The sequence below is a fragment of the Genypterus blacodes genome, unplaced genomic scaffold (genome assembly GCF_046128005.1).
Source record: "Genypterus blacodes isolate CSIRO-AG114 ecotype Tasmania unplaced genomic scaffold, CSIRO-AGI_Gbla_v1 ptg000044l_1, whole genome shotgun sequence".
Classification (NCBI taxonomy): domain Eukaryota; kingdom Metazoa; phylum Chordata; class Actinopteri; order Ophidiiformes; family Ophidiidae; genus Genypterus; species Genypterus blacodes.
The window spans coordinates 8378963-8404508 of record NW_027466857.1 but is presented as its reverse complement, the minus strand read 5'-3'; the positions used below and the strand labels follow the sequence as shown (position 1 = coordinate 8404508).

General features: G+C 44.1%; 1 protein-coding gene across 1 annotated transcript; it reads left to right on the top strand.

Annotated features, from left to right (window-relative positions):
• Positions 1–787: 787 nt before the first annotated feature.
• On the top strand, positions 788–21494 carry apln (apelin). The gene is made up of 3 exons (XM_076149028.1): positions 788–1440; positions 14052–14224; positions 17230–21494. Exons 1-2 carry the CDS (start codon positions 1374–1376, stop codon positions 14216–14218), a joined length of 234 nt encoding a protein of 77 aa, XP_076005143.1. The 5' UTR covers positions 788–1373; the 3' UTR covers positions 14219–14224; positions 17230–21494.
• Positions 21495–25546: the final 4052 nt, after the last annotated feature.

Genomic DNA, 25546 nt, shown 5'->3' with positions numbered 1-25546 from the left:
AGGAGTAAGAAATGCAACGTTTCCCGTTTATTGTCTGATAAACAAATGCAAAACATAAGTTGTCTGCTTTCATGGCGCTGCAAGGGAGGCGGCTTTCTGGAGGCTTTGTTCAGGCGAAGAATAAAATCTCTGCAACTAATAAATAAATAATAAAAACAAATGGCTGTGAGGCAGCGAAACAAACAGCTCGTGCTTTGAGCTCGGGCAAACGGCTGATAAGTTTTTTCCTGCGGTTACTCCCCAATGTCACGGACGGCGACTTCAAACGGCGCGGGTGATTTACGCTGTACCTTGAGCGAGACGGGTTCTGCCAGTGCTGCTGTGGGTAAAGAATAGTGCGAGGAAGAAAAGCTCTATACAGCTGGCGTGGATACAAAAGCAGGAAAACATGAACCTCATCTCACACCTTCCCTTCTTTCATCTGCTTCCCCCCCATAAGCTGGTATTTTTGATTCCTGGATTCCTGGCAAGCAGCCCTGTTTGCAATTCAAAGAGTTCTCAACAAGAGCATCTGTTTGGGTATTATCATAAACCTGCATACCCCCCCTCACCAGCCCACCCTTCACCTCCTTCCTCCTCCTCCTTCACCCTATTCCACCCTCCCAGCCCCTCTCTCTCTTCAGTCCGTGCGCACTTGCATGTGTGCGTTTGGAAATAGGGGGTGGGTGCGTGTGTGTGTGTGTGTGTTGAGGTGGAAGAGTTGGAGGGGGCGGCTTTTCCGTGACCCACAGAGTCAATGATACATAAGCCACATGACCAACTAGACTCCTTATCCAAGGCAAACAGGACTCACACACACACACACACGCTCGCACCCAAAGACAGACCTGCAAGCTGACTCTCAGCACATTCACAGCTTCACTGAACTTGGCTCATGCTGCCATTTCTTTGACAGAGGAAAACACACACACACGCATTCATACACACACACACACACACACACACTTCTACGAGAGAGCTTAGATAAAGACGTGCCTTCAGTCTTGGAGTGGCGCTGTCACACACTGATATACAACTACGTATTTAGACTCACAAAAGCAGTCAGGGAGCCACCACACACACATACACACACGCATTCCCAGGGACACAAACTGACACACTCACTTCTCACATACACACACAGGGGAGCAAACAGTCTCTCTCTCTCCCTCTCTCTTTCTTGCTCGCTCAGCTGCTCTCCCTCTCTCTCTCTCTCTCCCCCTCTCCCTTTCCCTCCCTTCCACACACACACACACACACACTGACACACACACACACGCGCACACACACACACACACATACACACACACACACATACACACACATACACACACACACACACCACTACAGTATATCAGCGAGTGACTAGCGGAGAGCCAGAGGGGAGTGCAGAAATGAATGTGAAGATCCTGACGCTGGTGATTGTGCTCTTGGTGTCTCTGCTGTGTTCTGCCAGTGCTGGTGAGTACAGGAGCGGCCAGGCTTGTCGCTGGCTGCCTCTCTTTGCTTTCTATTTCTCTGCTGTTAGCCTTGGGCTCGTGCAGGCAGCTGTAGTTGATCAGTTACCCAGCATGGTTAGCCTTGTGTGGGCTCTAAAATGCAGGAATATCAGCACCTGGCTATATACAGTACTGCACTGCAGTGGTTATACTGTCTGCTATTGTACTGCTGCTGGTTTTTTAATCTTAAACTTGAAAGGGGTTTGTGCTCATGGCTTTGATTTATCCTTATTCTCCCAGCCTCACCTTGATGTGAGCAGAATCTGGGACTTGGGAGATGAAATATTAAGAGGCTTTTATTGATGGACATTCATGTGTGTGGTGAGCAGAGCTGTTCTTGAGTGATACACAGGCTGGATGTATGGGTGACTGTTGTGGCTGTTATGAAATGTACGATATGCATGGCACATGTTCTCTAAGCTTGAGTGGCGAATGGAATGAATCTGATTAATTTATGGTTTAATGGGTGCCATCTGACTTCAGTGCTATATGATTATTACATGACTGTGAATGTGTAGCAAGGCAATACGGCATCTACATAAGCGTGTGTGCTTCCTGTGGTGATAATAATGAGGATTGTAATTGTTGTATGCATCGGTGAGGGGAACACAGATCCAAGATGCATGGGTCGTCTCTTGAGGGGCTCAGTCTTGATGCCTTGTCACAGTAAATTTCCGTAAAGTGCTGCCATGTACTGGACTAACTATCCATTTCAATGTAGATCTAAAATGTCACATTTATTGCAAAAAAAACAACTGCAACTTGGGAGCGTAAGTCAGAAGCTGAGCCTGAGTCTCTTTCATGGCTCGTGTGAGTAGATGTATTTTAAGAAATGTGGCTGTGGGGTGAGTTTGAAGACTGATGGCCAGTCTGCAGATGTGATGCAGGTAACATTGTGGTGAGAGAAAACAACAGTAAGGCCTGAGTAAATGCATGTTGGGGATTGTCACCTACCTATCAACTGCAGCTGCTTGGAGCAGACACACACACACACACACACACACACACACACACACACACACACACACACACACAGACAGACACTGTATTTATAATTAAAATGTATTACACTCTGAATTGGCTCTATGTGGCATATATTATAAGATGCTGCACAGACTGTGATTGCAAGATGGTTGCATGGTCTGTATGTTGTAAAATATAGGCCATCACATACAGAGACGAGATGCTGTACCGACCACTTGAGCTGTATACAGCAGTGGTTGTAAGACACTGTATAGACTTTGTGCTTGCGAGAGGCTGTCCACTCTGTGTATCGATCCAGAGCCACAGCACTCACAGTTCCCATGCTTCCCAGCACATTCGTTACAGCGACATGCTATTTTTGTCTGAGGCTCTCAGCACATGAGTAAATGGGAAGCAATTATCTAGCATTATGGTCAGTGTCGTTTTTCACGCCCTGCGTGTGGCTAAGCATGTTCCACGCCTGAGAGCCCACCGTGCTACACCAGTGACGGGAAAAACAAGGCTGCTGTGCCTCTGGCTTTTCACGGGAGCTGATCCTGCTCAACATTGTTTAAGTCATGCCGCTAATGTGCTTCTCTGTTCCCCGGCTGCTGCTGTAGTATCAGAGCTCCATTGACAGAGAGGGAGAGAGAAAGGCATGGAGGGAGTAGGGAAGAGGAAGAGATGCAAGTGTGTTGCGGTGCTGATGGGTGTGGGGAGTGATGCTAGCTGGAGTGTGTCTGCGTAGCACAAGCCTCTGCTACAGTGTGCGCTGTCGCGGGAAGGTGTCGGAAGAGGCTCTGCATGTAGGCAGTGGGTGTGAAGCCTTTCATCTTGAGACAAACGCTTTTCCAGTTCAGTGGGCTTTTTCTCTCTCAGGCATCTGTGTGTGTGTTCGTGTGTGTGTGTGTGTGTGTGTGTGTGTGTGTGTGTGTGTGTGTGTGTGTGTGTGCTTGTGTGTGTGTGTGTGAGGGAGAGTGAGGGGAGAAAAGACACACGCGGCAGAGAGAGAGAGAGAGAGAGAGAGAGAGAGAGAGAGAGAGAGAGAGAGAGAGAGTGTTTGTGTGTGTGTGTAAATGCAGAAAGGTGTTCTGAAGCAATCTGAATGTGAAACTGAATCTGGTAGACTGATGCAGGGTGGGGATGTGTGTGTATGTCTGGGATTAAATCTATGTATGAACTCACAACGCAACAGGCAATTCGTCTCAACAATCTAACGCTACTTACAATATTCATTCAGAACACTAAAAGAGCTGTGGCCTTCTCTATGTAATATTAGCATCCTTTAGCTGTGCACTTCAATTACCCATCCTCGAAAAAGCACTCTGCTTCATGAGTGGGCTTCAGCTTCAGCCATGTGGTATTCATAATTCATCCCCAGGCCGATCACTCTCCCTCCCTCTATAACTCTTAAGACTGCTACATAAACAGTGCTTATTCTCACAACAGCGTGACATCTCGGCTCCGTCACAAAATCTCTCAGACATCGAAACTCCATTTTTCAACGCTGTAAAAACACCCTGCCAATCTCCACCTAGGGAAGCACGGAGGCAAAAACAACAGCGGGCTAGCTTGGACGCACATGCGCACGTACGCAGGCACATAAACGGGTGGTGTAATTGCTCCGCCAGGTTGGAACAGGTGAGGCAGTTCAGGAGCTTGAGAGGGGGCCCGGATCACAGCCATTATCTAGGAAAGGAACCGTCTGCTTGGGAAGGGGGGGATTTTATGAGAGCTGTCAGCGGCGCTATTATTCCATATTAAACTTTGATGTACTGTTGGGGCTGGCTGCACTGTGGCACCAGCATGCATACATAGTATAGCCGGCCTCGTTCAAACGCTGAACCGAGCGTTACGGGTCAAAGCAGTGCCAAAAAGAGGAAGGCTACGCACACGGGCGTTTGGAGTAAGGCACCGCTGAAGTCTGATTATTTTGTTAAACAACATCAATAGACGCAAACCAACCGTAACCAGGAAGCTTTAAATCATAATCCTGGTTTCTGGGCGCTGGAGATTTCGAACGTAAAGGAGGTGTTTGTGCCTGCGGACGTGATTACGGTGGTCATGGAGAGAACAAAAGCAGCTAAACTTTTCCAGATGTGGGGGTATAACATAATAACACTGAGCAAACAGTTGAGTCAAAGGGGGAGCAGTGGAAAGGTTATTACGGGATTATGGAGAATCACAGAGCCCCTTTTTTTTTAAGCACAGGAGCTCGTGAGCACCAGCAGGGTTTAGACTATGTCATGCACGTTCACAACACACACACACACACACAAGATGAATGGATGAAATGCATTTCATGAAGAACCTGGATTTCCTCGTCATGCAGCATTACGAGTCAATAGAGCCGAGCGCCTGCAGCATCATTATAGGTGTGTGGCTTGCCTGCTTCAGACAGAACAAACACACAGATGGAGAGAACGCGCAAGAGAGAGAAAGAGAGAGAGAGACAGAGAGAGAGACAGAGAGAATATTTCATGGGATTTGTTTTGACTCTCCTTGATTTGTTATCCTCCTGCCCATGTGTCTGTTGCTTAGCCTTTGTGAACTTGAATAGTAGCATGAGAACCATGTTTTCATGATCCACTCTGTCTGTATCATCATTAGTTGGATTGATGATATGCAATTCAGCGCCATTGTCGGCTTCCATGAGGAGATTTTCAAAAGGCTTTTCCGTGATACACCACTTCACATCTGTATAATATCACCCAATGTGAGCTTCATGAATGGGACTCGCAATGGCTTTGGATTGGGTAGGAGTTGAAGAGCTTTAGAGAAAAATCATAACTCATTTGGTAGGGATATAAGGCTAACCTTTGGGCCAAAGCTCCCTGGAGAGCTCGGCGGTTGAAGACTTTGGCATATGTGACTGCCGGTCTGGTGTAATGTAATTCAGAACCCTTTGAATGAATAAATCTACTCACTTAGATCTTCCCTTGAGAGTATAAGCATTGAAGGGGAAAAGCAGAGGCAGTAAAAGACGGGCCAGGGGACAGGAAGAGACGCTATCTGAAGCGTAGAGGTTGGATAAGCTTTTCATGGTGGAGGAACCTGTAGATACATGGAGAACCTCACAGCTGGTGGTTCACCCTGTCCAAGAGGAGAATTTAGGGGTCATTTCTTCCGTTTATTTTGTTTCCTTATACATATGTCTGTCCATGTCTAGCTTCCTTAGAGCTGTAAGGGAAGAACCTGCAGATTGGGGCATAGAGTGGTGGTGGGGTTGGGGAGGGCCGGGGGGTGTCTTTGTTAAACAGACCTCATGTGATTGCCAGACCTTATCCTCGGGCGCATGGTACTCCTTACAACTTAATTAGAGCCAGATACTTTCAAAAACTGCTGTATTTTACTTGCGTCCAATATTACAGTGATTTATGACTCTCTGTTTGAACATTAAGTGTTACATTTATAGCGGTAGACCCAAAGATCAGATTCCTGATCAAGATCTGAGTGGACATTTTTATTAACAGGCTGCCAGACCACAGAATAAATATTGTGGTCTTTTGGAATGACGGTGCTTTAATTACTTTCACACTCAATTTGTAGAAAACCCAAAAGGACAAAAAAAAATCCTCCAGTAAATTTCCTTGAAGAAGTACAAATGCATTGCTATGGAGAATCAAATAAATATGGTTTTGTGGTATTGTCGTTCTATAGGCGCCATCACGGGCCAACAAGCTTTCATATTTGGCTGAGAGTGACACACAGCTGGTCATTGTTAAGATCTTCAAAGCCTGTTGTGGGCTTTCGTTACCATGAAGATGACACTGTGGATTGAGGCTGTAGATTGGATTGTGCAGAGGGACTAAGAGTTTGGGTCCATTTAGTGATGCCCCCACTGGGATCTGCCTAACAACAAGCCTTAGGCACCGGTCCATATCTCCTGTTTAAGCCGTGGTGAACCTCCTATTGTCTCCAACTGTTTTGTACCTTAAGTACTCACCTTATATAATATGGAATGCTTAAAAAAAACATATCATGAGATCTCCTCCATCTTCCACACATCTGGGTCCCTTCTGTGACAACACATATCATTCATTTATGAACTCATGCATTATTCATGACGATCGTTCTCCCTTTGATCACCAGTGTTATTTTCCCTGGGAGACTATTTCACACTTACACGTCTATGCTTAAACATTGGTCAATCAAATGTTCTGCCACTGACTGAGGGCTCCTGCAGATTTTGCATTGCAGCAGACAAAACTGAACGACTGTGTGAGAGAGTCGTGAAGAAAGATTTGGTGGTTTATCCAAAATGCATATTAGACCACTGATGGCCAATTTATTGCTCTTGCGCCAACATTCAAGAAAATGTTGACAGTGTCGGTAATTTTTTACCAAAATCTGTTACACCACTGCTTTGACTCGAATGTATAAGCCAAGCAATAGGAAGAGTGAAATGAAGGTGCTGCCAAGAAAGCATTTATTTACTACAAATTTAATTAGCAGAATTGGCATTCCAAGTTATCTCCCGAGCCATAGCTGGCCCCATACTATCAGCCTCCTCGTCCTTTGATGTTTCCACTACATAGAAGCACCGGTGCTACGGCCAAAATACGTTGATGTTGTTTTGCTTGATTTTCAAAGTGGTGCTGAGATGACAAGTTTGGGATGTGTTACTGCCTGCATCCTTGTTTTTCTTGTGCTCTCCATACTCTTTGATTTCCCAGGGTTCATTGCACCTGCCCATTGTATCTGACAGGTCTAGCACAGATTCTGACTAAGATTTTATTATATCTATCCCAGACAGTGTGACACTCAATCATCAAACATTGCTATGATCGCGCAGTTTGTAGGAGGCATAACGGTGTTGATCTCCCCACATCCTGTTTGCTGGATCGGGAGAGGGCCTCATGCTCCGTGTTGGAGAGGGCACCCTGCACTCTGGGCCCCTGAACATGAACAGATGTTTGTGAAAATCAAGAGCAAAACATTATATGGAATTCATAAACAAGTATCCACATCGTGCAAACAGTTTATCCTCACAGCTGATGAAAACCTCATGGACTGCAGAGGAGCAATAAACACTGTGTTTCAGTTTACCTGCAGTGGAAATCTCTGTGTGTGTCACTGCCTCACAGCATGAGTGAACGGACTGCCACAGTGGACACACATAAACATGTCCAAAATCTGAATAAGCATCATTTAACAATTCAACAATTTAAAAAATTCCAAATAATTTCACCTGACCTGAGACTCATACATATCTACTTCTTTTTAAGGAACAGTAAATGCAGTTGATTATAGCATGAATGAATCAGTCAATCTGGTTCAGCTGCAAAGCTGTCAAATGCACTGTTTTGTATTGGTAGAAAGGTAACCGCATCTGATGCAATGTTGATGCTATTTTCCTTTAAGAGTATATGCTATAGGGAGAGGCGATGGTTCCCTCAGGCTTTAAAAGCTGCAGTGAACCCTGTGCAGTGACGTTGCTCTCCCTCTCTTTCTGTTCCTCTCTCTCTTTCCCACATCTCAAATGGGAGAAAGCATGCAGGTTCACAGCATGGGGGGGGAGTGTGATGACACATGAGAGGGAGGGGCCGTGTTTCACATCTGATTAGTGTGCCCATGGAAACGGATGGTTGGAGGATCCCTTTGCCCTTGACATGCAATCTCTGGAGATTAGGGCAGTGGTTGGTAGCTTTACCTGCCTACCTGCCATGCGCGTAGATGGAGTCCGTTCTGCAACACCAGCACCTTCCCTGTTCCTGCGCTCGGTCATTTCAATGGACAAAATGTGATAAAAATCTCCCTTTGAGGCCATTTTTTGTTTGCTCGTCTGACTGCCCGTGTTCAGCAGGCTCCAACCTACTGTAACCTCATAGCCAAAGATTCACCCCTTCAGCTGGAGTGGGTTTGTGAATAAACCAACAGGCAGTCAAGTGGTGAGGGGAGTCAGTGGCTTCATTAGTTGGCTCAATGCTGCAGCTGGCCCTTTGAACTCGCAGCGCTCTGATCATAGCAGAGCAGGCAGTCTCACACCTCATCAGTACATACATGCTCTAATTCAGGAACATATACAGCTCCACACTTCACAGGCAGCTGACTAACTCAAAGAAACTGGCAGGCTGCAAAATTTACGCGCAAACTTTCTTCAGGTCGACAAGGGGTTAATGTTAAAAGCTGCAGTAATGGGAGCAACTTTTCATGCACTTTGGTTTCCTCAGTGGAGTTTGCATGGACAAAGCAAGCCTTCAGTGAAGCCACAAGCCTAGCATTATCACAAAACAACAATGCTGCATATCAAACAGGGCCCAGCAGAATTGGAAGAAAGCGCTTGCGACCAAAACAAACCCCCTGAGAAGAACACTCAAAGGCCAAACACTCAAAGGCAAGAAGAGTGGTCCAAAAGAGGTGGAAAAACAGCACAGACACAGTCAGAGGGCTGAGCATGAATTCACAAATTGTGCTCTGAAATTTGTAAATTGAGAACCTGGTGAATTTCAACTGACAATGGAAGTGCCTTTCACAGTGGCTGCCATGGTAACATGGTCTGAAAGTCGGCAAGCAATCGGTACCAGTTTTTGCCAAGGCCCAGACTTACTGGAAGGCATGCGATAAGCAGCATTTGCGACACAAAATGTTGATTTGTGAAAGCTGAGCAACGAGGGACCGTCTCCTTGCTCAGGCACCATTCCATATGTGAAGGATGAATGTGTGAGGAAGCAGCTAGCAAATCCCCACTACATTACTGTAATGCTGAGGAGGCTTACTGGAGGTTAAGAGAATGTTTGGCTTGCTCTGGCACAATTAACTCATCTTATCCATGCCTAACTAATCCTGATCCCCTAATGTGCTTATGCTGCGGAAGCATCTCTGCCTGTGACATGTCTCTGCCTGGCTGTGTGGGTTAGTATGTGTGGTAATGGCAACGCTATAGAGGGATTCATTAGCTGAAGCTACTCCTCTCCTCTCCTTTTAGTGAATGAAAAAGGGAGGCACATGATGGAGACAGCAGGCTTGTTCCTCCGACGTCATGGTAATAACCATGGCTACACACACAAGGGTATTTATTCTTCCTCCATCCAATATTGTTTTGTTACCCATAAGGATTGCACATGCACATAATAAGACACAATTGGATCGAGACAAAGCACATTACATGTACAAATTATGCTCTCTATATTATTGTGCATGTAGAACAAAAGCTGTCCTGTAAGTCCTTTACTTATTTACACATTTACGGACGATACACTGTTATGGATTAATATGGTATTAATAGTGTCCAAGGAACTTTTAATAAGAATCCATCCTCTATCCACTTATTGTACTTTAATTTGGTCACTGACTTAATGTTTACTTAGTGTGAACAAGGAGAGAACACCAGATCTAAAACATCATGACACCAGCTCCCTGAACATTACCTTGGGAAATTTGTATCGTCCAAAGAGGAAGTAGAATCACTCTCCTCTCCTCATTTCCATTCTGACAGCTGCTTGTTTACACATCAAGATACATCTGTACCAGCTGCTGTGAGCAGGAGTTATGGAGTTAAGGTGACACATAAGTGATGTACAGACAGAGAAAAAACACCGCCGAAGAAAGATTAATGTTTTGGAAATGCTCAGCCAACCGTGAAAATGGATCAATGTGACTGCACACAATTGATTCATAATCAGTGTGACTGAGAGTGATGAGCAAGACGAGTAAACAAACAAATAAGATTCGAGAGGACAGCAAATCAATTTGCAGCGACACAGACAAAATTAAACGCAGCAAGGATTAAATTTTGGCATCCATGCTTGACTGTGTGTTTGTATTACAACAGCATGAACCATGAACACAGATCAGCTTACTTGTTGCTATTCAGACTCACAAACTGATATAGTTTTATGTGTTATTTCCTAGCGGTAGAAAATCCATTATGCTGTGGCTGCATTTACAAGTGCAGACATTTGTTTATTGGTACTTTTGGCAGTCCATACACACAAATCAACTTTACTACCATCAATAAGCAGCTCTAATCCATTTGCCATGCTCTCTGTGTTTCTATATTGACACACTGCTCTGATTTACAGTTTGCTCTTGCCAGCCATGAGGGCAGTTGATGAACTTGGCATTACCCCAGAGGACATCCATTTCTCTTCTTTGACTAGATGGACAAGGGCTGGAAGATGTATATCTCTCCAGGCCCCGGTGATTGCAGATTCGACAGGGATAAGCTGTCAGTACTGCACTTTCGGTCAGGCCATAATAAGACGGAGGGCCAGCTATACGAAAAAGACAACATAACAAATATCGCCTTTGGAAGTGGTGGAACTAGGGCAGGGAAATAGGGAGCAGTCAACCAGCGATTCATCATTAGTCTGGAGTCTGGCCAGTTTGTGACACTGGCCACTATTCTCTCCCCTGCCTGATCACTTTCATTTCTCTACTTCCGCCCTTACTACTCTCCTGTTTGAGGAGGAAGCAAGCGTGTAAGCAGCGGTGTAGCAATAACCAGGCATTCCTGAAATTCTCCCTTTATTAAACTTTAATTTGGGAATTACCAGCTGCGAGGAGACAAGTTGGGATTTGGAAGGGAAGAGGGCAAAGCCACAGGCTCAAAGGTCACCAAAGAGATAAGATGGCTGATATTGCGAGACATATGTTATCGTGCCTTTTACTCTCTGAACATAAACATGGGAAGATCTCATGGGAAAAGATCAAATGGGATACTACAAAGGCTGGATCGAATTTCAGAGCAATAAGATAGCCGCGATATCTTTGTTTATGGAGATGAAACATGCATTATCCAATGACGACCCTACCATACTAACAATCAAAAGGTCTTATCCAGACGTAAAGGATACTGCTGCATTCAATCTATATGTATTTGACGACAGATGGGCAGAGATACATCGCCAGATGTTGCTGTTTGACATACCTGTCACACCATGATGCTTTTCCTAAGAGTTAATCTATATTGCCAGTGTTATCACTCCTGCCCAGCTTATTTTTAGCAGCTTCCATTACACTTTTTTATCCTCTAGCCAGATTGGATGGGTTGAGATTTGTCAGGAGAATCAGGAGATGTTCTCCCTTCAAACCCCAGTGCAGTGCTGTGGCTGACAGCTTGCCATGGCAGGAGACATCTAAATTGTCTCATTATGGACCTGGGTTATGACAGCCTGAGCCACCCAGAGAGGAGCAATGGATGGGTTGTGTGAGCCAAAGTACAATTACTTTGCCATCTTGCTTTGCGATGTGTGTGAGTGTGTGTGTATGAGTGTGTCTCCATGTACGTGTTTGCACCACCTGTTAAAGCAGCTCCTCGCTCAAACATCAGCTGCAGTGAAAGACTCAGTAGCACTGTTACTGTAAGTATCACAGCAACATGGGAAAAGCTTGATGTATCCAAGATAGAAAATGCTGGATAATGCAAGGTGCAGACATAACGTAGGACATTGGGATCGGAACTGAGCTACAACTGGCAAGGTGCAACTGCAATCTGTACACCCGAGTCACATTTCTGATATAAAAATCTGTCCACAAGCTGAAAATGTCTCGTTCGCTTTTGAACCAGGAGTTGGTCCAGCATCTGGAATGCAGACAGCGACAGCCCACACAAGAACATCACAAGTTAAAAATAGGTGCTGCTCATCTGTGGAGCAAGGAGGGACCACCGCGTATAAATAGTGGAACAATCTGCAATTGACCGCGATCTGATCACAATGCAGGCAGAATCCTGATAACAAGGCAAGGTGTAAATGCAAGTCTAGACATGGGACATCAGTATCCAGATAACGTCTACAGAGATCACATTTTAGAGATTACATTTTAAAATAAGGTGTAAAAGTGGCCTAAACACTATAAGTGTGTCCATGGGAAGCTGGGCTCTTTAACACAGGTTAGCCTCAAAATCTGCTCAAACACTGAATATTTTACTGTTGTACCTACTTAAAAAAATAATCTGCCCTCAGAATGTCTGAACCCTTATTTATTCTGTATCTGGAACAATAACAAAAGGATAAAGCTTAAGATTAGTGCGCCTGGGGTCAAAGATGGGCTTTAGATGCGGAAATATGCTGGAGAGACTTTCCTTGCTGCAAATGAATTAGGCCAGTGTTAGCCCACAAACAGTCTGTAATGTGCTCGTGGAAGAAGATTAGCATGGAAATGCAACACGAGACGTGTGCCATTTCAGGGATATACACTGAAAACATTCAATATGCTGCCTCCCTCATTCATACTGTTCAACCCCTTAGAAGCAGGGCACCTTGTCCTTTGTCAAATCTTTCTGAGGAAATGGTTCAGAAATGTAAATATTCTAATGCTGAAGGTCATTAGAGTTTGTCATCTTTCCAACACATTTTGGACTCTGCTCGTGAAGAAAACTGCCCTCCATTAAAAAAAGATTGCGGTTGAGTTTGAGTAAACGGGTTGTAGAATTTGTTTGGGAATTGTTTAAAGATTACAATCAGAGCACATTCCTGCTGCTCATAGCTGTGCCTTGTTCATATAGCAAACACTCTGGCACAAGTGTCATATGCTGAAGGATGAGTAAGTTGAAGGCACCAGAGAGGTAGGGAAGAGACGACGCATAACACTGGTCAGTGAATCAGGAATCCAGGATAATCACAGCTTGCTCCTTTCGCCCACTAACGCAGTCGACTGGGTGTCTTAGCTTAAGATGCGTCTTCACCCTGGCCCTCATAAACCCAAGGAAAGGTCATTCCATGGGGAATTCTAAAAATGGTGCCAGTGTCTCTCCAGGAAGGAGACTGGAATGTCATGACCCCATGTGAGTGATGGCACAGTAAAATTTGGTCGAGAGAAGTGAAGTTGGCAGTGAAAATGAGGGTTTGGGTTTGACAATTGGAATCCATTTACGAGGAATGATCAATAGGCTCTGCTTAGCTATTACTGAAATGACCGGATTTAAGAGATAGGTGGATTGTGATCATCCACCTTAAACATCTCATTACATGTATAACACTCCAAAAAACCTCATCTTTAGGGGAGTTCTTTCAGTCCGGTTGAAAGGTTATAGAGACCCTTGAGGTGGACCGAGCCATTTGGAAAAGAGGGGCTTAAGGGGATCAAGCCACACTTATTGAGAGATGACTGAGAACATCTGGGATCACTCTCAAACACAAACGTGCACATGCTCACACACAAACACTTGCAAACCCAACACACACCACACACACGCACACCATACATCCTGTGAGAGGGACACTGCTATTAAACTCATCTCTAATCTTGGATCAAACACGGCTGTGAGATGTACTTCAACAAGGTCTGGTACTGTGTAGGGTTTGTAATCTTGAGGGAGAGTGACGAAGATATGAGACACAAGGGTTTGGGTTTCCTTCTTAGACAGGGCTAAATCTGCCCTGCTTTGGTTCTACCAGTTTGACTTGATGAACTACAGTGCTGGGTGGGCTAGACGAGGCCCACACACACACTCTCACACACTTATCTATATATGTCTCTTGTTTCCTCATCCATTACCTCAGTGATCCCCAGTCGGATTTTGCTATGCATTCTTCTCAGTCACTGATGGACTTGGCTCATAATCAAAATGTGATACACTGGGTGAGGAGGAGGTTGTGATATAGCATTAGTGGAGAGGCCATTTTTGGGGATCTAATTGGACCTTCCTCTCTCTGCGTCCTCCAGGTCCCATGGCCTCCACGGAGCATGGCAGAGAGCTGGCAGAAGCGGCTACAGTGAAAAAGGTGGTCCAGCAGAACCCTGCGAGGGGTGGTCAAAGCCACAGACCAGCCGGGTGGAAGAGGAGACGCCCACGGCCCCGTCTTTCCCACAAGGGGCCCATGCCGTTCTAAGGCAAGGTGGGTTTCTAACAAAGAAAATGAGCTGAAAGAGTCCTGTATGTTGCCAAAGACAAAAGCATACCAACAATCTCTGCTACGTTTGCCGATCTGACCCACATGTGCTGATTCAATCACAATCTACTCTAAATCATAACTGCTGACTGATGGGGTAATATGGCACGTTTTGCATTTTTCTAAAAATGAATGATGTTGAGACTAACGCCTCTGAAACTCACTGTTGGCACAATGCGCTAGGGTGCTTAAGATCATGAATGGGAATCCATGGAAAAGACTTGAAAATCTGAATGACCATCAGAGCCAGCCTCAACTCCAACACAAGGATGTTATTGTTGGCACAGGAAAGTCTGTGTTTTAACAGATTATCGGACTTTGGCCTACCAGCTTGCATGCCTTCATAGTACGACCAAGGCTGTTTTCGAGGCTACATAATTTATTTCCTCATAGAGTTGATAGTTATACTTAGAAACCTAACCTTTGAGTAAGTTCAGCTGGAATAAATCTTTGTCTTTCCATCTGATTAAGTCACTTAAATCCCTTTACTAAAGATAACACTTTGGAGAGCTCAGTTTCTCACCCCAGGAGTGTATCTTTTCCTTCAAGAATAGTTTACTTATAGCTAAGTAAAACACAGCTTTGTGTGAAAGTTCTTTCATCCAAAATTTGAGAAAACATTTTTCTTATCACCTATTTTATATGGACCCCAAACCAGCTCTGTATGTCAGCAAAAAATAGATCAAGATTCATCAAAAGAATGCATACAATAAGTTAAACAAGATGATCAAAGCGATGTGCACTCAAGACAAATCAGGGCCGCTCTTTATGTGCATGCTGGACTGGTTAATGTTAGCATGTCATGGTGAATGGAAGGCAACAGCAGTACAATTATGTCCTTGAATTAAGAAGCAGAGGATCCATTCACACATCTCTCCCAGACCCTGTGAGAGAACTCCACGGGACACAATATCCCTGTAGGAGGTGCTGACCATACAACGCTATCCTGCAGAGGGCCACCATAAATTAACCCCATAGTGAGAGGAGCAACACAGAAGTGTCATTCCTTAAGCCATGGTTAATCAGTTCAAGGGAAAAGGGATGAAAGTGAAAGAAGTTTGGAAGCCCTAAAGCAGTCACATAGATTTTACAATCCATAGAGAATTATGGATCATTGTGGTTTTTTTCCATTTTTCTGAGGGGTTGAGAATTCTTTTGAACTCACTCCTACTTCCCATACGGGACTTCAGAGGCAGCCGCACAACGGTGAAAACAAAGAAAAAAAGGCCCTTGCCAGGGAATTCTATACTTGAAGGACAACATGGGACCTCCAGCTTCCCATGATCTGCCAATAAAATGTGAAAAATCTCTGTGAGTGAGTGGTCAGTGCCAGAATGTTGGCCACACAATAAGGGAAGCATCAGGAAGTTGTGAAACTCTGTAAAAGTGAACGGCTAACTGAGTCACAATGAAGTCTCCACAAACACCACTTAACAACACAACCAAGATTTCCCTTTCTTGTTTCATTTCCCTCTCCGGCTCCTCTCGTGCCTCCCTAAGTTCATAGTTGACCTCGTTCAAGGATTTCTTTATCCTAAATTCCACATCCAGGCCAATTTCCACCACATGACCATTCTTCAGAATCAGACGGCGCATTCGCAACAGTTCCAGTGGTAATGCCCTTCGTCGAGTAAATGATCCAAAGAGACAAGATACTGAACCTTTTCACAATGTAGTCCTAGCAGAGAGCAGCAAGGAATTAATTCTTCACAAAACCTGATATCTACCATCGACCCATTCAGCATTGAGACTTCGTTCTTCTTCATCCGTCTTGCTCTTTTCCTCAGCCTTAGCTTAGCAGCTGGAGATGCACTTTGTTCCCCCTCAGTATACATAAATGTCATGTCATTATTGGCCTCATTGTAATTACCGTGCTGTATAAATAGAGATTAGGAATGATAGACTTGACAGTGTCCATCCACAGCCCTATCCTCTTCCTTGCATCTCGCGACATCACCTCATTTCAGTATCAAGGGCAGCTCATCCATTATTCCCCAAGACACCTAAAGGCAAATGGTGGAACCAGATTGACTTTTCATCATTACACATTCCAGATGTGAGGGACTCCTAACGAAAAGATGGCGACCTGGGTCACGCTGTTGTGCATCTGAGTATACTCAGACTCGAGTGTGCTAACACGGCTTTGAGATCTAAACCATGCCAGTGACAGTCTAAAAGACGACAGGATATTACAGATTTACAGCTTCAGGCGATTTTTGAAAACCCACGAGACCCTCAGTGTGAGAAAGCTCTGTAAATGAGTCTAGTTTCAAAACAATGTAGAGCAGGTCTGCAAATCTTCCCACTCGCTCATGAGTCTGACTATAACTGGGGCTTCTAAACTGAGATCATACAGCGGCACAAACAACATAAGGACAAACAACAATATACAGTAGTTATTCGATATAAATCAGTTCTCAGACATTACATGAGCACAAAAATATGCCATCGTTGAACAAGAAAAAAAACTCTTATCCGTGAATGAACCTTGTTGTCATGCAACAAAGCTTTGCACGCCACTCTGTTGAAATCTGAGTAAATTATCACAGGACAGGAGGAGATAAAAGGCGAGGGGAGATAAAAGATTGTTTCATTGACAAGATCTGATCCAGTGCCCTGAGCGTAGTATAATGTTGGGCTTCTGTTTCACAGTGCCATACTGTATATAATTGTTTTCCTTACTCCCTGCTGCACATTTCAATCAGAGCCCATGAAATCTGGTTGTTGCATGTCTGGGATAACCTTGTCTTTATTGTTTTCTACGCTAACGTTGTACAAGTGCGAGATAACTCACAGCACAGTAAAAGCTTGTGTCTAAGTTCCTTGAGGGCACCCTTATTGGAGAGGAAATTGAAATGTCTGCATGACTCATGAAATGTTTTAGTACATGAAAACAAAACACAGGCTGATGGAGCTTCTCTGATCTTTGTTGTATTTCTTTCCCTTGGCAGGCACTGCTTCGAGCGCCCTCCCCCAGGTTCTGATTTCTATGCTCTTCCTTCGCCTTGGGGGGCCTTGCAACGGAGGGCCTACGCTTGCCCTGCCTGAAGAGTGATGTCCATAGCACCTGCTGGTTCTTCAAGCAACTTTGTCCACAAAAAAATCAGGACAGGCCGCTCACCCTCAGCTCTGAGAGGAATTGGGGGCAGGGAAATGAGGGTGGGGGGTGTTGAGCCCGAGCTATCAGATTCTAATTCTCTGTCTCTCTCTTTCTATCTCTCTCACTCACTCACTACTTATCTATCTCTATCTTCTCCCAAGTGTTTTTGTTTTTCCACCATTTGCTTAATAGAGCCCAATCACACACTTTGCATGACATGTGGTAGAGAGGGAAGTCTTAAAGCATCTGTCACTTCTCCATGGTGTGGTATTCCCATCTCTCAGATTCAAGGTTACTGCAGCCGCTAATTCCATTGCTGTGTGGCTACATATGGCTTTACGAGCTGAAAAGGGCGCTGATCATGCAGAAGGGCAGTGTTGGTTTAAAAAAATATTCACTTATGATACTCTTACCTGTCTGCTGCAAAAATGAATCCAAGGTTTTGCATTACAAATGGATGTGCAACAGCATTGCATTAAATGACATTATAAACCATTGCCCAATTATCATTATTAATGGTGCTTTGTACCTTCTAAATACAGAACGTCCACATGCAGAGTAAAATTGGACTGACAAGAGAACACACATTGTCAATACGATCTATTTAAAGTGACAGAATAATTCTACCATTTAGGAGAATCTTTAATCCAAAGCTTTTTGGTGTTTCTGAACTCGGTAAGACCACAGGGTTTACTGAAGCACTCAAGGTCGCTGTCAGTGTCCCAGCGTGGATGAGTCCTTTGACCCCAAATCCCAATCCCAATCCTCTCCCCAATCCCAATCCCCAGCCTTCTCACCACACTGCTGCCCTGCGCAGCCGCTCTACACGACTGTTAACTGGCAGTGGCGGTCCGCTCCACCGCCTCGCCTTTTAATGAAGTGCCAAATAGTAACCTTCTCCACAATGCTGCCAGGAAGGAAAGAATGGAAGGTAGGGAGAAATGAGAAACACATTACCTCTTGTTTAAAGTCTCGATACACTGACACATTATGCATTATCAATTTCTACAAAGAGAAATCCCACGTAAGATGACGAAAACCAGGCGCGCAGTTAAATTAGACCAAAAAAACATTGTCGCAAAGCAAACATCAGCTCAGAAAATACACCACCATGTTCAGCCTACCACTAGTGCTCCGGCTGATTTACTACTCAGCACAAGGCTGGTTTGACCCTTTGACCAATTTCTCTCACTGATGAAATGCTATGCCTTTCCATCATACTGGAATATATTAATGTTTATGTTTTATCTGTGTTTAAGTAGTTTTATTTCTTTTTTCTCAGGGTGCTGTGATAGAAGCTTGTACTAGAGCAGTATATTTTGTGCATTTATTTAACAAAACACACACACAATACATTTATAGCTTATATGAGCATATTTTCGTATATCTTTACTCTCCCTCTATGTATACAGCAGTATAGCCATGTATCCAGATTCAGTCCTTTCCCTCCATACAATATGTTGGGAACAGTTGCCTTTATAATCTGCCCTGCCACAGCACAGGTGGTCATGTCTTTGATCATTACACTCATTAAATCCTACAGCTAATCTTTCTCAGACGGATCTCCCCAAGGCTGGCCAGGGCCACTTACAGTCTGGACTCATTGTTAAATTGGCTTAGACTGAGACCACACCCATCCCACTTTACAATCCCCAACCCCCTGCTGATATCGGTAACACAACGTAGAGGTATAACCCGTAGAGAAGCCTCCTTTCAATACCTGCACATGTATTAGTGGTGCGAGCAAGATCCAAAATAATATCTAGAGCACATTCCACTGCAAACCAATCAGCAAACACCCTTGTTGGAATCAGTTTGGACCAGATATGCAACTGGCAGGTTAACGTAGATTTCCAATATTTTTTCCCTCTCACCATGTCTCATGCAAATATTATTATAAAACGTAGAGTCTACTTAGACCCAGCACGAGAAGCTTTTATTAAGAGAGAATCGAAAATCACAGTGGTAATCCACCCACAGCCAGGTTCACCTTGATTAAAAATGTATTAAATCCTAGGGCACTGTGAAGAGTAATAATTTCAGTTCCACCATTATTTTTTCATACCCTCTCAGACAGAGATGTAGATTTCATTAATGCTCCTTGGGAATGAGACAGCTTTGCTCAGGATGTCTCGTGTATTACTGGGGGAGATAGTAGGAGGATATGAGCTGGGAATGGAAGCTCTCAGCCACAGGGGTTGGGATGCAGGAGTCATGTCAAGGGGTTCAAATCAATATTTCCCCATCTCAGAAGTTTTTGTTTAAGGAGCCGAGCAACGTCTGTATCCGCACTGTTCTTCATGAATGTATCCACACCATCTGCACCAGCCACGCTGCCCAATCAGAGACTAGAGCAAACCAATGTTTATGGAAAGCACCCTTTGATCTTGGTCTGGTTATCAGTTGAATCCACAAAAAGCCAAATATCCCATGATCCAAAGCCTCCAGTTTCAACAAGTCCCAACAAATAGACGTGGCTTTGCTCCAAGACTTCTCTGTATGGGTTTGCAAGGCTGCACTATTGCAATTCCATTATGCTGCTGGAAAAATACACCCCGAAAACAAGAGTCTCTTGGTATGGAATGGTTTTCCAGTGTATTGTGACAATTTTCTTGTCTAATTCTTGTCTAGCTGGTTGTCCAAAGCTTACTTTATGAATACAGTGTGAAAAGCTGTATCTTTTGTGGATGTAACAAAATAGAAAAGTAGTCTGCAGCACAATATGTCGTGGACACGTGAAAGCTTTCAGGCATTCTTTTCTTGTAGATCATAGCCCACAGCCCTCCCCTGCACATCAGGTTAATGGGCCTTGTGGTGTGGAAGGACAAGCACGTCCAGGCTCAAACTGAAATGGTAAACCAATACATTATGCTCGGGGAGCAAAACCATTTTCCTTAATGGTCTTTTCCAGCAAGGCTTACACAAGAGAAACGATTCCTATCCTCTCAATGTTCCCCTCCAGTTCCCTTCCTTCTCTGTGACCATCACAAGGCCTGAGTAATGTTCCTATGCACTTGTTAGCATGTTTTCCTGGTAGAAAATGTTTGTTCCGAGAACTTACCCCCTTTACGTTTATTTTCTTTTTGTCCAAATGCATTTGGCTGGGAGTGTGTAAGGAGAGGGGATGAGCAGAGAGATAGATGTGTGTTGCTGGTGGAGCTGAGAATAAGCTAGCAGCAGGTTATAAAACATTAGCTTGGTCGTTGGTCCACCCACTGTAGACCGTTCACCCAAAAAAAACATGGATCACGGAAAAACACAAGGTTCTTATTTGTAGTGCCCTAGTGTTATTCTATCCTACCGGTTCTTGACCTGATTAAATTCCTTTAACACGACATTGAACCAAACATTTCACTCATTGTGGAAATGAAAGAGTTGGCATGCAACACATTCCATGATTTACCTTGTGAATCTCTACGTCCATCGAACTGTATCATGTTGGCCTTCAGAGTGGGTGTCTGCAGGATCAAGTGGCTGATATTCAATCCAATGCATTCACACATTTCCACTGGCTGGGCAATCCAAAGGATAACTAGATTTCATCTCCCATGGGAAATGAGTATGATCTGTCATTATCTTGGAGCCTCAAAATGAGACTTCCCATACCCAGAATAGAACAGGCCCCACCTCCCTTGATTGCGACACACTCTCCATCTATATAACCGCCGTGTCCGACATCAGCTACAGTCAGAACAATCTGAGGAGAGATGCAGTCTGTAGGCTTACACGCCATTGCAACAGTGTTAGTAGGTCTCAAGCAGATACCATTGAAAGACAATGTATTACCCCTGAAACTTATATTCTGTTTATGGTGTGTGCTCATATTACTCACCAGGCCAAATGTACAGTCCCTGTCTCTGTTTTGATGTTGAACTGGGCAAAAATAAATGACATAAATAAATAAATAAAACAAGTGTATCAGAAATGGTTGAAATACTGTGTACATATTTGAACTTTTGGTTTCTAATTTATAAAAGATAAGCTTTAGCTCTTGGAGTACTTATTTTATTTTTTTCCTTTCATGCGTAGCTTTGTGTTTTTATTTTCTATTTCTGTAAAGTGTGTAAATATATCTTTATGATAATAAGTAATATTAAAAATCTTATTTTAAGAAAACACTGCGTTGTGTCTTTTTTGTTTGATGAGAATGTATATTTGCATTATAGCCACAGCCTATTTCACAATGTGACTGTGAGCAGGGGACAAAGCCTAGGAACATCAACAAACAAGCTCGTTTGACTGAAATGTGAGGCTCAGATCAGAAAAATCACTCATTAGCAAAAGAGAATTACTTACATTTTTACCATTTTACTAAGAACTGCATTGTGTCATTGTCCAGAAACATCATCCACTCCACTGTCAGTATCACCTTCAGCTGAATTCTGAATAAATCTTCAATCACTGCAGTATGCACATACCTTTGGAAATGTAAATCAACTCCCCACCCATTAAGCAACTCCTCACCACTGACAGGTTGCCTTCCGAGAGCTTATAGTGCATACTAAGCATGCTGTACATTAATGCATCACAGCTGCTGAGCATGCACAGAGACTTTAGAAAGGTCCAGATGCACTACGATTCAGCAGTTGCACCGGTTATGTCTACATACAGTAGAGTCACCCCCAATTTTAACTGCTGGGCAATCATAAGATAATTCAGTAAAGATGAAATGATTGACGTACTGTCAAAATATATTTTGTTCTACACAATCCCGGTGTACAATCCTTTGTCTGTTTTTTTTTGTTGTGCAATCACGCAGTACATTTAACATTAGCAATGTTATACTTCAGTATATGATGAGTAAAGTCAAACTTAACTAAATCACTAGATTCTAAAACAGCTGGAAAAGTAAATTAGGCATTTGACATCGAGCACATGATTTTCTCATGTGAAATAAATGCTCTGTTTATCTGTGAAGAAAGCCCGACTGATGCATGGGGTAAAATGTCCATGGGAGCCATTCTTCCTCAGAATCCCTCATGGGGACCACTGAGGGAAGTGGCTGGTTAACACGCAGAGCTGACATGTCATGATGGACAAGAGGTGAACCCTTGAGCCCCAGCAGCCCCCAAAAGACGCCCAAGGTTATATCATCTAGCCTGGGTCAGCTGTATAATTGGTCTAGGGGTCACCGAGACGATATGGAGCGTGACAATGAGGATATAGAGTTACAGTTTTTAGCTGGGCAGTGAGGTCCACTAGAGGGGCATTACTGCGAGACCAGACGTCTCTTTGAAAGAGTTCAAGGTCCATCTGCAAGAGTAGCTCCAGTCCTGTTCATTGTCACTTTTGGAATGTGTGTCATTGCCTTTCAGCCACCAACGTGCCGCTCAGTAAGTGGGGGTGAGCGAAGGAGAGGTTGGTATATTGAGTCTGTTATAAGAAAAAATTGAAAACTTACAGCCCGATGAGTGAGGCAATGTGGATAATGAGTGTCAGACACAGTTGCAAAGTCTCTCGGGGTTCTTTTAATTATTGACAATATCCCAAAGCTAGAGAAAGATTGAAAGCAGTGGGATTTATAGAGGGAAAGTACGCGTGGTGCTCTGTGCCGTCTGTACCTTGGTGAATGCATGTATCTCAAAACAAACTGCGGGATGTAACATCTGGATTTCTTTTGGCACAAAGTCCCAAAATCAACTTCTGCCACATCATAAAATCTTTTTACTGCAGTTGGCTGCCCCACAATACCACCAACAAAGCCCCCAGAACCACTGACAAACCAACACTGATGGATATTTCCCAGCTCACTGCTGTCATTCAGCCACCTGGATTCCTTGAACTATAATTATACATGCACGCTGTGATTGCAAATTAAGGACACATGCAAGGAGCAGGTGTTACAAGAGTTTTTAATTGGATCTTTATTATTTGTATCCATGTAATTCCATATTGATGTAGCAATAAGTAAAAGATTCAAGAGAGAGTGTGCATGGGCATTTCTGCATCTGGTGAATGCAAACCACTCCTGACTGCAAACAGAGCCTGGAGCCAGGTAAGAGGCAGAACAACAGACTGTGTAATGCAACTCAGCTGTGTTAACACCAGCAGCTCTGCAGTGGCGACGGATCACTGGAGTGGCCGTAAAAACAAAGCCAGCACAAACACAGGGCGGGAGAAAGAAATGGCAAACTGCGGCTGGGGGTGACATGGAGAAAGATAAACTCTTGGCTCTGTGAGGTTTTCAAGATGGAGATTCCCCAGATGACGTCTTTGGGATTTACCCATCCACTGGTCATCTTAAACACAGCTTGATCTTAGACTCTGCAGCTTTCTCTGAGATGGTTACCTTGTCGACGAGGAAAGATTTCTTCCAGGATTATTCCGTACTGGGTACAGCTTAACCACATTAGCCTTATCTCGCAAGCCCGGAACAAAGCCAGTGCACTAGCCCGTGGGCCAATATAATCAGGGTCATAACTTTCCCATCATTAGAATGGCACACATTGATGACGGCCGGACTTGGGTCACAACACGTTACCTTCCTTAAGCCTCTGAGCCAAGACGGCACCTCTCCTGTGACAGCGCGGTTGGCACAAGTCTCCCTGCCATTCTTCCCTGGTCGTGGTTACACAAGTGTGAAGTGTCCACAGAGCAGTCTGGGGTTATTGCGGGGGTAACTCACGCTACATGGAGTCTTAACGGTCTCATATGATGTGGTAAACAAGAAACCCCCTGTGAATTATGGGACATTGTAAAACTAACCATAGCCCTTTGTGCTGTGCTGTCATGTTAGAACACTTTCCTTTGAGTAAGGACTTTTTACGGGAGTGTTTTCTGTTGTTGTTGGGACGCTTGTAACATTAACATTTCCGCATGTTTTCCCTCGAGTTACGTTTGTCCTTGAGGTTTTCCTTCGATAGTCCTATCTCTAAACGCACTACGTAGTGCAGGCCTCACATGTATGCGTCGCGTGCACACAGCCAGGAAACGAGTGAGCAGATCTTGAGGGTGTCAACCAAAACGACATGGTTATCAGTTGCGTGCATGGCACAGATTATCTGATGGTCTGACAATAGCACATCCTGGGCTGTAGAGAGATCGTTGATGAGTTCCATTCAAGGTCGTGCCAGTAAAGCCCTCTCCCCCTTCGTCTCCACTCAAACCCCAAAGCATTTAAAGAAACAATTTGCTGCTGATCAGGGGAACCTTGCAGTGTTATTATCTTGTTAGGGCCAGTTAAGAGGCCATGTCTCTGAGGGGCCTATCCCCCCTTGTCAGGAAGGCGTCACTTTGCGATGTGGGCTGCCATGCGACCACAGAGGTGTTAACAGTTCATACCTCTTTTCAACGAAGACACGCAAATAGATACAAACAAGTCACAAAGACATGAGTCACTTTACTAGCCTGGAGATATTTCCTTCGTCTGTCAAGTGGTAAAATCCTCCCTTTTCTCTCTCAAAGGTGTTGATGGGTGTTTTTGTTTGAGCCCAGTGAAAGTTCACAATATATAGAAAAGCTGTGCCCAGAAATAGACAAAGTATGGCAAGCGGTGAACCATGTGAGTGCAGGTATCCAAATGATACTCCATAATAATCCAAGCAGGCTTCACATCAAACAAACACACCATAAATCCATTCATACCTCTCAGGTTGGGACACATGGTATTTTGAAACAAGAACAAACAAGAATAGTTCTAAAAGCAGTGATCATGCTATTGCTAAATTCCCATTCCACTTTAAACAGCAAAGAGAAAACACATCACTGACTTCTAGCGGGAGCAAGGCCTGAGTCATGCGAACGAAAGACAAAGATGTCGTGACACACCCCTGACCTTTAATTGCCAACAGCGGAGTGCCGAGGGGCAATGATTGGCTGCTTCTTGGCGGCCTGTGGCCTTAGAGGATGAGAGCCATCATGCAATTGAACAGGATCAGCAAATCACTGTCAGATGCCCACCCGCAAGACCTCTACTCAAACCAAAGCTATTTTCCCATCAGCATTAGAGGGATTACAGACAACAAGAATAAGAAGAGGCCAGCATTACAGTAAATGTTAAATAACCCTTGTCGTTGCGTGTCAACAGAGATGCAATAGTCTCAAAGGAAAGAGACAGTTGGTATGTTTACATGTACACTATAGAGCTATTTCACCAAACATATATGACTTTTTGCTTAGTTGGCTTGCAAGGAGATGCATAATAGAAAATGCATGTCCGAAATGTTTAC

Coding starts and splice junctions, on each gene's coding strand:
- apln (XM_076149028.1), top strand. CDS start 1,374: ATGAATGTGAAGATCCTGACGCTGGTGATTGTGCTCTTGGTGTCTCTG. Junction 1,441..14,051: donor GCTGTGTTCTGCCAGTGCTG/GTGAGTACAGGA, acceptor TGCGTCCTCCAG/GTCCCATGGCCTCCACGGAG.